The 15,210-nt window shown below is 40.9% G+C and overlaps 1 protein-coding gene across 1 annotated transcript in view; it reads left to right on the top strand.

Moving 5' to 3' along the window:
• The window catches only part of SLC9A4 (solute carrier family 9 member A4), a 35,930-nt gene that overhangs the window by 15,272 nt on the left and 5,448 nt on the right, over positions 1-15,210 (top strand). Inside the window, exons 5-9 of the mRNA XM_064471851.1 lie at positions 2,037-2,239; positions 3,389-3,475; positions 4,819-4,889; positions 7,209-7,370; positions 13,271-13,367. Coding sequence (XP_064327921.1) covers positions 2,037-2,239; positions 3,389-3,475; positions 4,819-4,889; positions 7,209-7,370; positions 13,271-13,367 — 620 coding nt within the window. The remainder of the gene's footprint in view (positions 1-2,036; positions 2,240-3,388; positions 3,476-4,818; positions 4,890-7,208; positions 7,371-13,270; positions 13,368-15,210) is intronic.

Here is a 15,210-nt window from a genome sequence, read left to right on the forward strand (position 1 = left end):
AATGTTTCTTACCCTCTCTTCAGCACAGGTGGAAGCGTGTGTTGTCTCCAGAGTGCTCTCTGGTTCTGGGTTCCCCAGTGCAGGAAGGACATGGAGTTTCTGGATCAAGTGCAATAGGTCACTAGCCTGGTCTGAGGCTGGAGCATGGACGTACAAGGAGAGTTTGAGAGTGCTGAGTCTGTGCAGCCTGGGGAAGATATGGCACAGGAGGGCCCTTGCTTTCTACAAGTACCCGATCAGAGGAGAGAGCGAAGATGGAGCCAGACACTTCGCAGAGGTGCACAGCAATAGGACAAGAGGAAACAGACACAAGCTGGAACATGGGAAAATCTGATTAGACAGTAGAAACCCATTTCTTAACATGAGGGTGATCCCATATTGTAACAGTGGCCCAGCTTTCAGTTCTTAAGGCATTCAAGACTTGACTGGAGCTTTGAGCAACCTGATTTGATTAGCTCTGCTTTGCATAGGGACTTGGTCTAGACAACCTCCAAAGGTTCTTTCCAGCCTACAGTACTCTGAGTCTAACATTTGGGACCAGATGAGTGTTGGCATCAAACATCTGAGGTTAAGGTGCTATTTCTTAAATCTCTCAGGTGGCTTATCTCTCAGTCAGAAGAATATCAGACCAGGAAGAAGATGTTGGCTTGACCCTCAAAGCCCATACACATTTCAGGACCTTTGACTTTTAAGCCTAAGAGCCCTTCAGGAAGGCATTTAACCTGAGGAAAAAAGGAAAGAGGAAACCTGTGAAGGTTCAAGTACATGAAGGTTCAAGTACACACATCTAAACCACTGTTATATAGGGATGACACAAGTACTCAACAGTAGAGGAGGTACGATTCTTGCAGACTGACAGCAAAAAGAAAGTAACTAAATATTTTCTTGCTAATTCTGGACCAAGAATGACCTCTAAGTTTTTAAAGGCTTACTTTCAGAGTCTATATTGGAATATCCTTTCAATCAAGATGGAAAAAGTGCTTATCTGACACAAAAGCTATTTTGCTGCCACAGGTTCATCCTTCTTTCAAACACAAAGGGGAGTGCTAGAGCCTTCCAGATGAAAGTCAAAATATTTTCCACTAAATTTGTTTGCTAAAGTGATTACACCAGTTTCTCTGAAGCTTGAATAAAGTAAAGAGAATTGGCCTGAGGGTGATACCTCACATATGCAGTTTCAGTCTGAGTAGCTGATGTTTAGCATAGTTATAAGTAGCCAAAAAAAGATGTACATAAAGTGGCATCCAGCAACCTATATAACAGGATACTGCTTCTGGCCTTACCTATAATAATACACTGAGTTTATCAGCAACAGCTGTGTAAAATAACACCAGTAATTATCAGCATTTGTCAGCTTTTACTTCAGTAATTTAACAGTTTCCACACAAAATAGAGAATACATGTTTCCTATGGAAGATGAAGAAGATTAAATCAAGCAAATTGCTAAATGTACTCTATAAAGAAAAGCTGTAGTCCTTACACACAGTCACAGGTTGTCTGATTAATTTTAACTTTTATTAAAAGCAAAATGAAATTTGAGAAATAAACAGAGAATTAGAGACATGGTAAGCCAGAGGTTTAAAAATTAAAATGCTATTACTCTTTGCCTTTCAATGAACCTGTCCACAGGACTTGTTGGTAAAGCACTGTTCAAACACTTGGAGCAGATACTGTGCAGAAAACAGGAAACGTTGCAAGGGGAGGCACAGGAAAAACTCATCCAGTGGTTTGTCTTGTCTCCAGAACACTTCGGAGAAGAACTGTGCAACATAAATATAGAAAGTAAACCTTTTCCCCTAATTTCACTTCTAAACTGCATAGTAAATTTAAGTCCTGAAGCAGTTAGGAACCACGGTCTTTTGTAGGAGATTATTTCACATAAAACAGATTCAGCAGTTGGTCAAAGAGAAGCTACAAGAACCCAAAACTGAAAAGAAACTTCTGTCAACATCTGCCTGAGCCAAGATGTTGTTTTGCTTTCAATATTTTCTTTTTCTCCTTGATTAATAACAGTTGTGGTTTTTTTCCCCTCCTAGGTGTATTTGCTCTCTTCTACATCAGTAACAAGTTCCGAACATATCCTTTCACCTTCAAAGACCAACTCATTATTTCCTACAGTGGCCTTCGAGGAGCCAGCAGCTTCTCTCTTGCATTCTTGCTTCCAGTGAATCTCTTCCCAAGAAAAAAATTGTTCATTACTTCTACTCTTGTAGTTATATATTTCACTGTGTTCATCCAAGTAAGTGTATTTCTTAACGGATTGCTTTCATGTATTAGAGGTGACATAAAGCTTCATAGTAAGATTGCATTGAATTTACTCTTAAACTAGGACAAGCTATCATATTTTATGGCCAGATTTAGCACTGCACTGTGTAATTACTCTTTCAAGGCTTTTTAGGTATTATTAGATAACTTTTTCAGAAAGTCTGTATTGAAAAGCTGTGTATTCTAAAACACTCAGGGAAAAGGGCACTTTGTGTCCAAAATATCTTATGTTCACTCCCCAGGCACTTCCTAATTCTTCCAAATTAATAAGCATTTTAACTTTACACTTCAACACAGAATTATTCTCTACTAGTGGTGTATCTCGGACTGAACAGAAAACAATATGTCAGTTCTATGAAGGATTTTGACTTTTTTACTTTTATCTTCATTCATCTTGGAGACCAAATGAGAACATTTTGAAATCCTTTGTAAAAGATTATTAAAGAAAAATAGAGTGAATAATTCAGATTTTTGAGAACAGGTGTCTACTTTCAGATGTTTGGCTTACTCCACTCGGTGCACACTGCTGTACCTGGAACAACTGGATCCTCTGGAGGTCTTGCATCCCATGCTCTGTATTTTCCCATGCCAATATCTCAGATACTCTAGGGCGCCAATGGGGCACTATGCCCTTGTGGTTAGACACTTAGATTCTGCCAGAATGTTTCAGAAAAAACATTTTGTTTCTATTTCCCCTTTTTTAATGCTGTTCTGTAGCAGTGCAGAAAAGAATTGGGAACAGCTGAAAATGGTTTCTAAGTGAAAAAAACCCAAACCCCAAAATATTAAATTCTGAAAATGTTGAAGTAAGAGGTGTCAAGATTGTAATATCCTCACAATTATAATGCTTTTATTCAAGTGAGTGCTGCTTTGAAGAAGGTTGGCAATGTGTCAGTTACTTTAAATAGTTAAAACCTGCTGACAAATACAATCTCGCTTAAAAAAGACCCTGGTGTGTAATTTTTTTTGAAGTTTTTGGGTTTAATCCTCTTCTGTAGGTCTCCATAAAAGTGATAGATCATTCTTGTGTCTAAGACTTTAGCTTTCGTAATTGATTAAAATTAAATCCTTTTTTTTTTTCCTAAAAGATAATTAACATTTCCACTCTTTGTTCCAAATGCAGGGAATCACAATTGGACCATTGGTCAGATATTTAGATGTTAAAAAGACCAACAAAAAGGAGTCTATCAATGAAGAAATTCATGTGCGAGTAAGTTTTTTTGTATCAGAGGTTGATATCCTAAAAATAAGAAGAAAAAGGCTATTCCAAAAGAGCTGGACAGAGGGAGGCATTTGGTAGCAGTGGCATTTAGTGGATTTGGACACTGAATGCTTTTAACAACATTTGGAGGAAACCATAGGCATGATTTTCTAAAAATACATAATCTCATTTATATTCATAGTGACTATCATATTATAATCTCGTACCACAAGTGTCATGGTGTAGCAGGGCCCTTAATTCCTGATACTTGTGACTATGGGAGGACAGAAACATAAAGGCAGCGTTTACAGAACGCACTCGGCATCCTTCCCAGTTAGACTTGCCAGATACCTCTGTTGCCATCTTTTGACTGGTTCTAGACCCACTGACAACTTAAAAGTCTTTAATCAAGTTTTGTTGAACTGAATTGAGTTGAGCCATTGGTCTGAAAATTAGCTCCAAGTTATTCTGAGTAACAACCTTTTCCCCTCTCAAAGGTTTGCTTTAGCTGCCAAATTAACATCATATAAAATAACAGAAAGCTGCTCAAACTGACTTAACAACACTATACAACATATATTTACATGCTTTAATTTTCACAAAATTTGAAATTAACGGAAAGATTGTGCCTTAAAATTAAGCACATACAGAGACATTAGCAAAATCAGAGCATCTCAACTGATTTAAATTTGAAGTGCATTTAATTCTTACTAACTCAACCTTTACACTTAACTTTGAAAGGAATTTAGGTTTAAAAGCACCACTTATAACAATATGTATGTAAGGACTGGCCATTTTTCTGTCTGTTTCTGTAATGCTAGAAACACAAAAGATGACTGAAAATACTGTTCGTTAACAGCAATGAAGGTACCAGTCACATAAGAATTTGCAAAATCCTCAGAGGACTTGTCAGTCAAGGCAAAGGTCAAGGTATGGGGTACCTGACCTTGTGCCCCTCTCAGGGAGGTCACACATGAAGAAGGGAAACTTAGTTGGCAGAACCCTGAATTTAGTTTTTGGTCTCAGTAGACAAAGAAGACCAGGCAATTGGATGCTCAGTATCATCTTCCATTGGACAGAGTTCTTTACTTGAGCCTATGTGTTGCTGGGTGATGGAAAAGGTGATAGCAGACTGACAGAATTGTCACTTCCATCAAAATATTGCCACTGCAGCCAAGCACAGGAGTTGCCACAGTGGGATCTTAACCTTTTGAAGGAAATGTAGATGCTTTCAGAATTAACTCACACCCTCCAATTAAAACATCTCAAAATTCTCTCAACAGTTGCGTGTTTGTGGTGACATTATTTTCCCATAATTGCCACTTAAATTTTTTCCATGTTTGTTTCTGTAGTTGATGGATCATTTGAAGGCTGGTATTGAAGACATCTGTGGACACTGGAGTCATTATCAGCTGAGAGATAAGTAAGCATCTCTTATTGCAGCCTACTATAATAAAATAACCTATCTATCATGTAAAATACAATAGGTAAATAGAATAAGAAATCAATCTTGTGCCCCATAAAGGTAAAATAGCATGAAAATATTGGGGACATGTGCAATACCTCTTTCTAAAACTCCTGAGTAACTGTTATCTCTCGGGAGTGCAGTGCTCATATATTGCTTGCTGAATTGCTACTGTACAAAAAAGCAGAAAATAAGCCTTCTGAAAGAAAAATATAGCACAGGAACTCATGCTGCAGACATCAGCCTGAGCACATAGCTCTGGAATAAATCTTAGATCCATGGCAGTGCTTCTTTATGTCTGGATTTAAAACAGAAGGTACGTAAGGTGTCAGTGCCTCACTGACTTTTTCTGTAAGCTTCCACAACACGTATGATCCGATCCCTTGTTGGTGAGTACAGATTCAGTAACAGTGACCTGTCCTTACAGGCCTTTGTATTCAGTAATGTTTAAAATTAGAGTACTGAAGGGAATGGTAGAATTTAAATATCCAGTAGCATAAGCAGATACTGCCAAGGTAGACTTCACTCAGAAATGCAGGACCTGAGTTGTGTCTTCTATAAGCAGGAAGAGGTGGTTTTGTGAAGCTTTGTGGCTCTTCCAAGCACTTTCCAGAAGACACAGACCTGCCATTCTGAGCTGCCATTCCCTTTACCTTTTCCCTAAGGGAACCCTGTGGTCATGTTGGCCACCGCTGCAGCATGTGAAGGGAAGTGTGGGGAGAGACTAATCTTCCTTTCCCACAAACACCTTATTATGGTGCTGTGGGCTAAAAGTTATCCCTATTTATCCTAGCTATGCCTAGACTTCTGTGCTGGACTCCTCTGTCTCTTCTTTTAGCGCTGGACCCCGGTAATCCAGCCAGGGGGCTCTGTCGGGACATATGGCAACTCCTTTCACGACTGGGCTTCTCCCTATGGAAATCAGAAATTAAGAGTGGAAAGAAGGTGACTGGTTTGCATCCAGTTCTTGTCCCAGTGAGGAGTAATGACATAATGTGCTTGGGCACATAAATGGACCCAGGAGCTAAAATGTCCTCTTGGCTCTTACAGTACAGACATAGCTTTAGGACATCTGCTAGGACCACAGCACTGTCTGTGCAGTCAATAAGCTAAACAAATCCCTGTTGGAGCAGTAATTCCATTGAAATAGCTGCATTTTCATGGATCTGTGAGAAAATGTTATCCCCTTATCTCACATCTACCCAACAGCTATGAAAAGAGAATTTTGTCCCAGGTAACCATAAACGTAGTGTTTCAGTGCAGGAGCAGGTTAAAAAAACACGCTGTATGTGAAGACACTTAATGTAAGAAGATTGTAATAGAAGGTATGCCCTAGACTTTTCTACACAATTTTAGAGACATTTAGCATATGTATATCAGAATTAGTTACCTAAGTGATGACACTCTGGGAGGCTTTCTGTTACATAAAAAAAACATAAAGAGCTCCAATCCCAGTGGAAACATTTGTGTACCTATTTCTGCTATTAATGTATAAAAAGTAGCCTTTGTTAAGAAAAGTTGTACAAACTCTGTAGTGCTTTTTGTGGCACTGTGGAGCACATTACCTTGCAGCGGTAAACTGTTCCTTTGAAGGAAACATGTAAGAAGGTCTGCTGTTGTGCTAAATGTCTGCCTGAAAGCACATACCTGTTCAAAAGTGCACACACACATTCACATTCAAATTATGCCACACATTAGCGGTATTTTATGGTATCTGCAGCATATGAGCACATAGTATTTTGTGGTCCATTCAATTTCTCTGTTATTCAGGATACAAAGAAATGTGTTTTCTTTGCTCTTATTGTCAGGATTCAAAATTATCAGCAACATAATGGGCCCAAACTACTGTAACTGCTGTGCCATTTAGAGCCTGGCTGAATAGGCCAGGATTACTGTAAGAGCAGCTGCTGCTGTTATGCCCTACTAGAATACAACATTTGTACAAAAGCGTGGAGACTGGCCATATTCTTTTCTGACAAATATGGTGGTGTCATATGCAAACACACCCCAAACCTCTTTTATTCTCTGATTGCAGCTTGTTTCTTTCTTTTGTCTGATGGGCTTTGCAATCTCTGTGGACCAGGAGACCATGCCAAATGTCCCCCTAAAGGCCTCCACTCACTAGGCCTTCAGGAGTCCACAGGTGTCTCCAATTTAGATTCAGCTTCCACCACTGAATTATATATGTGTGCATTTGAATGAAGAATAGCTTGTACCACAGAAATAAAAGCACATTTCCTTTTTTTACACGTTGATTTTTAAATATCTCTTTTGCAGATTTAAGAAGTTTGACAATAAGTATTTGAAGAAAATCTTAATTCGGGAACACCAGCCCAAATCCAGCATCGTGTCATTGTACAAAAAGATGGAGATAAAACTGGCCATTGAGATGGCTGAGAGTGGCATGAAAATTTCAAAATCATCCACAGCTGCTTTACAGTGAGTACTGACCTCCTGACCCTTTGCAAAATAGGGACAAAAAGGAAGGGGACAAAAATGAGGAAATGCCCAAGGGATTTTATCAATTCAATAGAAATATAAGAACAACAAAAGACAGTTATGAAAAGAGAAGTTGCTGGTTTGTGCTGGGAATTTGGTGCTCATCATATTTGCATTTTGGCTTTTTGTTTACAGGCTGAAGATTAAAACCAGGGACATTTTCCCTGTTTCTCTTCAATGATAGGCAGTTCTGAAGAGAAATCATGTGTCGGGCACAGAAGCCACTCTGAGTGGTTCAAGGTGGCTGTACTCGTCACTTTGCTGGGCAGTGGGTTTTGCTCATCACTGCTAGGTGCTGAGACACCTACAGGAGAGCTTAGAGCTCAGGTCCTGACTTCAGTATCCCAAACACAATTTTTTGCTGAAAATAGATTTACTTGTAGCATTTGTAATTTTTGCTACTTTGGTTTCCAATCCCTCAAACTGCCTTGCCATATTTTGGTACTTCCATACCAAATTAATCCAATTAAAGATTGAGAGTAGCCCTGCAGAGAAGGACATGGGGGTACTTGGAGGATGAAAAGCTGGACATGAGCCAGCAATGTGCGCTCGCAGCCCAGAAAGCCAACCGTATCCTGGGCTGCATCAAAAGCAGTGTGGCCAGCAGGTTTCAGGAGGTGATTCTGTCCTTCTGTTCTGCTCTGGTGAGACCCCACCTGCAGAGCTGCATCCAGCTCTGGGGCCCCCAGCACAGGAAAGACATGGAACTGTTGGAGCTGGTCCAGAGGAGGGCCACAAAAATGACTGGAGGGATGGAACACCTCTCCTATGAGGAAAGCTGAGAGAGTTGGGGTTGTTCAGCCTGGAGAAGAGAAAGCTCTGAGGAGGCACTATTGTGGCCCTTCAATACTTAAAGGGGTTTATAAGAAAGATGGGGGCAGAATTTTTTAATAGGCCCTGAAGCAACAGGAAAAGGTGTAATGGTTTTACACTAAAAGATGATAGATTCAGACTCAGATTCAGATATAAAGAAGAAATTTTTTACAATGAGGGTGATGAAACACTGGCACAGGTTGCCCAGAGAGGCGGTAGATGCCCCATCCCTGCAAACATTCCAGGTCAGGCTGGACGGGGCTCTGAGCAACCTGATCTAGTTGAAGATGTCCCTGCTCACTGCAGGGGGGTGGGACTAGATGACCTTTAAATGTCCCTTCCAACCTAAGTCATCGGTGATTCTATGATTCTATGAAACAGTAATGCAACTTGGCATCAGGCAGACCAGGGGAGAAAAGTGGTGGGATCAGCCATCACTGAGGAAACTACCTTCTGGGAGAGAAGTCTGTACAGATCTTCACTCCTGCATACTTTAACTGCTGTGCATGTATTTATCCTCACCTTGCAACCACTGTCCAGACCCTGGGTGTTGCTAATGACACTTGCTCCCACAAACTTTTTCCTGGGCTCCCACTGGCCACTGTTGCTGTTATTGCCTGCTCTCTGATGCTGCATCCTTCAACTTCTCTCCATTTTGCAGCAGCCTCTGGCAGGGCCCAGCATATTTTCTTTTTTGAATGATCATCTTAACCCATACCAGAAAATCCAAATACCAACTAGACATTAAATTAAAATCTTTCTTGAAACTTTAGCTTAATCATGTCAAGATTCATCTGCTTTCTTGAAACTGATACCAGCGTGCAGCATAAGACCTTGCCCTTTTCTTTCAAAATTGTTCTTTGCTGAATGGATGATATTAAAAAAGATTGCTCGTCTGTCAGGCTCCTTTCTGTCTGCTGTATTCCCATGACTGTTCTGAGCCAAAAGAAAATGTGCAAGGTTGGTAGACAATCTATGGCAATCAAACCACATTCCGCTTCTCTTCTTGAGGGAAAGAGAAAATAAGACAAATTGCTTCAGCGTAGTTCGGAAATTCTCTTCTGAGCTAACAGTTTAGATTGAAAAATATTCAATAATGGACAGCTGATATGATGGACTTATTTTTGCCAGCTCTACTCCGGCTGTAATTGAATTTTTCCGTGCATCAGTCTGTGATGCACAGGTTCTACTACTGAGACAGCCTTTTTAAAACTGAGATGTCAGCTTCAAAAAAACAAAGTGCACCCTGTGGCTCAGAAACATTCTGATTCTAGGAGGCTGTGAGAGTGTTCTAGGAAAATACATTTCCCCAGCTCTATTCGTTGATAGGTGTCCACTGCTGAGCACTGGAGGAGACAGGGTAGTGAGCTAGCTGTTGGACCTTTGGTCCGAGCCAATGCAGCAATTCTTATATCTCCATTCTCCTGGGCAATTAAGTGAACCCACTTAAGACTAAAAGGTTTCTAAATGTATTTGTAAATTGTTTAATTGTTATCATTGAGATAGCTTGTACCTAAAGTCCTTGTCCTCAGTGAGGATACAAAAATTGGGTCATGAGCAAGTGGAGATTTGAAATAAAATTCCAATATATGGCATGTAAAGCAATGTTTTCAGTGCCAGAGTAGTTAGAAAACTCTTTCACCAGTACTTCTGGTCAGTTCTGCAGCCTTTAGTAGCACAAGGGGCAACGCTCTATAGCAATGGAAGCAGATCTCCATCACTGTGAATTATCATTATTCTCAGAAACTGCATTCATGCTGGTGTGATTCCTGCAGGTGGTGTCCAATACACTGTAAGCATTTCCAGTGTGGACTGGAGAAATTTGCCCATGGACTGTGCAACAAAGAATCCATATTTGAATGAAAATAGAGGATTTGATTATGACGTTTTGGAGAATATAAGCCTTAGAAATAAGTATAGAAATGGCAAAAGCAGAGCCAAGCAGATATTATCAAAACTGGGTTTGTATGGCTGTTTTTGTAGGAAATACGCCCATTAGAGGGAGATGGTTTGATGCTGAGCTTACTTAATGTTGGCTTCATATTACTGCAATACTGACTTTGGTAAGAGTAAATCTTAGGATGTTTAGGATGTTTCAATACAGTACAGACCAGAATCAAGCGCTGTGTTGTCACTTGTGGTGCTGCAGTTGTGCCTGATGAATGTTACTTCCTTCACAGAACTAGTGAAGATTGGTGGAGAGTTCACAAAGTTCAAAATTTTAGATATAATATATAAAAAATAATCTTACAGGGTTTGTGGAAGGCATTTTATTTCCTCCATGTATCAACTATCTCCGTGTTTAAAGAAGAAAGAGATACTGTCATGGTACTCATTACAGATAGGCAGTTGGTTTTCATGGCATATTATCATTTCAGTATTTTCTTCACAAATATATCTCTTGCAGTGTGCTTTGTTGTAACATACTTGAGGTTTCAATAAGGACAAAGAAAGAGTTTCAATAAGGATTTCTTTATGGGTTTTGTAACATATCAAACCTGTTCGGCTTTTTTTTGAAAGTTCTTTTTAAATGTATTGTATATTGCAAAGTGTAAAAGCAATCTGTTCGTTAATACCATACCTGTGCATTGTTATCGGTTGGGTAGGTTAATATCTAACCCCATGAAAAGAATACGCATTTTTTATTTGTGCACCAGAACAATAGGAACTATCTTCATGTTGTTTGTTCTCTTGCTATCCCAGCTTAGCTGAAACTTGGGGAATTTTATTTATTCTATTTAAGTCACTTTAAGAGCAAAATGATAAGCCTTCAAATGACTTAGGACTGGCCACTTCTGTGCTGGCATGTGGAGGCCGTCAGGTATGCAACTGGAAAAGTAAAGAGATGATCTGATGTCCACACCAGTGGAGTTCTGCTTTCCCCTATTTAGCTGCTTTGCCCTATTTATTCCCAGCTGTAAGGTATAAAGACCCCATGGAGGCATTCAGTGAAGCATGGACCAGAGAGAGAGTTGCTCATTATGATGTCAAGGCCACTTGCACCAACTATGGCAGTTCAATTTGCATTACACAAATGATCCAAGCCTGCATTTTATAGAACACTAGTCGTTGGCAGGCCAGACTGCCATTAGTCCCCAGGGCCTGTACTTGTGTTTGCTTTCCCAGGTGTACCTAGGGTCTCTCTGTTGTCCAAGGTGAGAGCAGCTAGGGGCTGCTGACATCAAAGAGACCGGTTTACTTGCTGTGGAAAGTTGCCTACACAGGCTGTCCCACAGCGTGGGACATGCCAGACCCAGTATGGAATAAAGGTGGATTACACCTATGCCAGGAAACTTGGTGGCATCCCTGGATCCTGTCAGTTTATCCCTGAGAGCTGAAACAAAGTGAAAATCCAGTCAACCAATCAACCAACCAACAAACCCGCCCAGCTGGCCTGGAACTGAGTGGTGGTGACGGTCCCTTTTCCCTGCCTGTAAATACCTAGCTTTGTTGTTGTTGCTGTTTTTGAGAATTGATGAACGCCAATTAAGCAGTTGCTAGGAAGAACTAATCAGGGCCAGGATACGATTTTCGGTCAAACCTAGAAAAGGAGTCCTTTTCTGTCACTCTGGCTTGTCAATAGCTGAGTGGTAGATTCATGGGTCTCTCATGCCTCAGTGAGATCCTTAACACGTTGGTAACCCGAGCCCTACCTCTAATACTACGCCTTAGCCTATTGTAAATTTCTCTCTTTCTTTTACTTCATGAAAAATTTAGCAGATCTCAGTTTTGGTCTGATGCAGAATGAAAACACATTCAAAAACCTTGAAATATATCAGGAATTAATTCTTATATTCCAACGACTTTGGACAGGGCCAGGCCACCAGTGCTCACTGTCTACTTGATGGTAAGAGCCAGTAAAATGTAGAAACCAGGTAGCTCATGATGGTCCTACAAGTTTTCAAGATGTTCGTGTTAGATTATAGCACAGAAGAGTGGTAATCTTCTTAAACTAGCTGTAATTGCAAATCCCAAACTTTTTCCTATGTTTACAGCATAATCTCAGTTTAGCTTAAATCCACCTTCCTTTGCCATTAAAAGTTTTTAATTTATTTTAGAGGGAGTGTAACACAAATGTGCACAAAGCTTTAGCAATACTGTACATTGATCATAATTCATTCTTTAACTGCACAATTTACAGACACTTTAAGGGCATCGTTTAGCTGAGAACAAAGATTTGCAATTTTTTTTTTTTTAAATAAAAAGAGGCAAGAAAACAAATGGGGAAAGGAAAAAAACCAGAAGGAACAAGATGAACTCAGACTGATTCATCCTGGATGATCACTATCTAATTCCCTTTCTTTTCTTGGGAATTCAGCTGAATGCTAACTCTCACACAGATTGACCGATTTAGTGAAACCAGTTAACATTTCACAGCAGCCCTCCTCCATTGTTTTGCTGGTGAAAAAGCCAGGCAGCTACAAGTGACTGTGGGCTTCTTGTCACAGTTTGTTAAAAATACGAAGATGCTTATCTTTTAGGTAATTCTTTCATTTCCAATAGAGAAAGAGGCTCAGTAGCAAAGAAACCCTATATGTTCTCACCACAGGGCAGGTCTCTCAGACCCCTCAATTACATGTCCTTTAGTTCTTAAGGATTTGCTGCATTTTCTCAAAGGAGTTAAAACCAGTAGGACCACAAAGCCTGGACTGCTAGATCATGATGAAGAAAGTATTCCGACAGAGGAGGAAACTTGCAGTGCCTTCCTGAACTGGTTGTTGCCCAATCTAACCCTTAAATATGAACTTCCTTAAGAAGTTTTGAGAAAGAAAAGGAGAGTTGCTTCTGCCAAGCTGTATGAGGGCTAAGGGCCCATTCTGACGACCCAATATATTGACAAAACCCAGGAAAGAGAAAACCTGACATTTTTTATGCATCTTTATGCATGATTTTGTGGTGCCACTTGTCACTGAAAGGCTCTTCATAACTTTCTGTTCTAGCATTAAAAATAGATCATACATCATTTCATGGGGATAGTATTTAATCAACTCATTAATATCATATTTAAACTTCTCTTTTATTTACAGGGGTGGTAGAAATCGGCGTATGCATAGGCTTTCCCCTGCAGAGGTGGAGGCCATGAGAAATGTCCTGGCACATAATCTATATCAAGTGCGACAAAGGGTGCGTAAGTGACCTGCTATTGTGCACTATTTGCAGGCTAAAAGCTCTTGTTTGCCCTTCCCATATCATAGCCATGCCGGGTAGTAGCACCAGGACCGGCCCTGGGGTCATGCTGGTGGGAGACATGGGCCTGCAGCTGCTCCGACCTGGGACCTGCCTGGGGAAGGAAAGGAGGGGAAGGAGCCTTGGCTCAGGGCTCATTGCTGGGTGGAAAAAAGGAAAGCAGGTTTCTTCAATCAGTTTTTCACCCTGATGGCAGCACAAAAAGCCAGGAAAATCTGTGACTTAGCTGTAGAGGTGAGGCTTCCCTCCCTGCACAGCTACCTGTGACTCAGAAACTGCCTTCCCGAGGCTGCCAAATATCCCCAGGGGGAGTCTGGGTTCCCAGGTCCCCTCCCTGGGGTCACCACGCACAGCCTGGGTGCTGGAGGCTGGCTGGCTGGGCGGCCTGCGTGCTGCTGCAGCGGCGTGGGACAGCGGGATGGACGGATGCTGGGCAGATGGCTACCTGGCACCGAGGGATGGATGCAGGGCTTCGTGGGAGGCAGCAGGCTGGCAGGTCGCCAGCAGCAGTGAAACTCCCCTGTGGGTGTGGGTGGACCAGCAGCAGTAAACATTGCGTAGTCCAGTCAGCTGAGAGTCAGGCTGGTAAATCCTTGGTCTGTGTGGGAACAACAGTTTACCCTTGCCATGGGAGGAGAAAGGAAAAGAATAATTCCACTTCTTCTGGACCTTCACTTTAGACATTTGGGTTTTCTTCCCCCATAAAATGGGGGTGATAATACCTGAGCAGGGATTTGTTTTGCAGAAATTTGAGCTGATACTGATGCAGCCCAGTGTATAATATCTACTTAATCCAATCTTGGGCCCAGAATATACAACTGAGTGCTCTCCTGTGGTAGAGGATATATTACAGTAACCTTGAAATTACGCAGATGAACAGGGCTAACTTGTGTAACACACATTTACTAGAAAATGCTAGGCCCTGCTCATTTAAATGTGTCATTACTAATATGATATTAATTCCTAATATTGTTTGATTTGCCATGGCCAATTATCCTTATAATATTAATTTCTTATCTTACCAGCAACAATTTGCATATATGACTGCCTCTTAGATTACTGAAATGAACTTTCTCTCTTCAAAATCAATTACAGTAATGACTATTTGCACCAGTTACTTCCTATGTGGTATCGAGAATGAAAGATCGGAAGTAAAATAATGCCAGTTCTAATACTTCACTTTCAGCTCTGAAGGCCTGGTAATGCTCTGGTTCACCATACCAACTTTATAAGGACTCTTGCAAGTGAGACTGAGATCAGATCCTGCTTTTTTAAGAGAGGTTATAAACCTCAGTGATTTTTTCTCTTTAAGGCAGATAATTGTTTCCCTTATTTCACAAGGTGGGTGCAATAAATTAAAAAAGCCTGTCCTAAAAGATGCGCAGTTTTAGGGTAATATTAAGGTGTAGTTCGTCCAAATATGGAAAGGAAATTCAACTGTGCATCTCATTGTGGAGAGGTACTCTTCCTAACAGTCTTTTGCTCCAGGGCACATCTGCAACTTGCTCCTGGCTCAGTAATAATAGTACCAAGGCTCAGTGCTGGGTTAACCAGCTATCTCCCTCTTGGGACCTGCCTCAGATCTGTGGCTCCCAATTGTGTTATCAGAAGACAGTTGACAAAGGGAGGGCAAGCCCAGAGATGTTAACAGCCTTGTGTAGGTGGGTATATTTTAATGGTGCACTTCAAGCAGGCTTAAGTCTATCAAAAATGGCATCCAATTGTAGCCCTTGAGGTCCGAGACTTAGAGCTGTGTTCACGCTTCCTCCCATCTTGGTCC

This window comes from Phalacrocorax carbo, chromosome 1, assembly GCF_963921805.1.
Source record: "Phalacrocorax carbo chromosome 1, bPhaCar2.1, whole genome shotgun sequence".
NCBI classification, from domain to species: domain Eukaryota; kingdom Metazoa; phylum Chordata; class Aves; order Suliformes; family Phalacrocoracidae; genus Phalacrocorax; species Phalacrocorax carbo.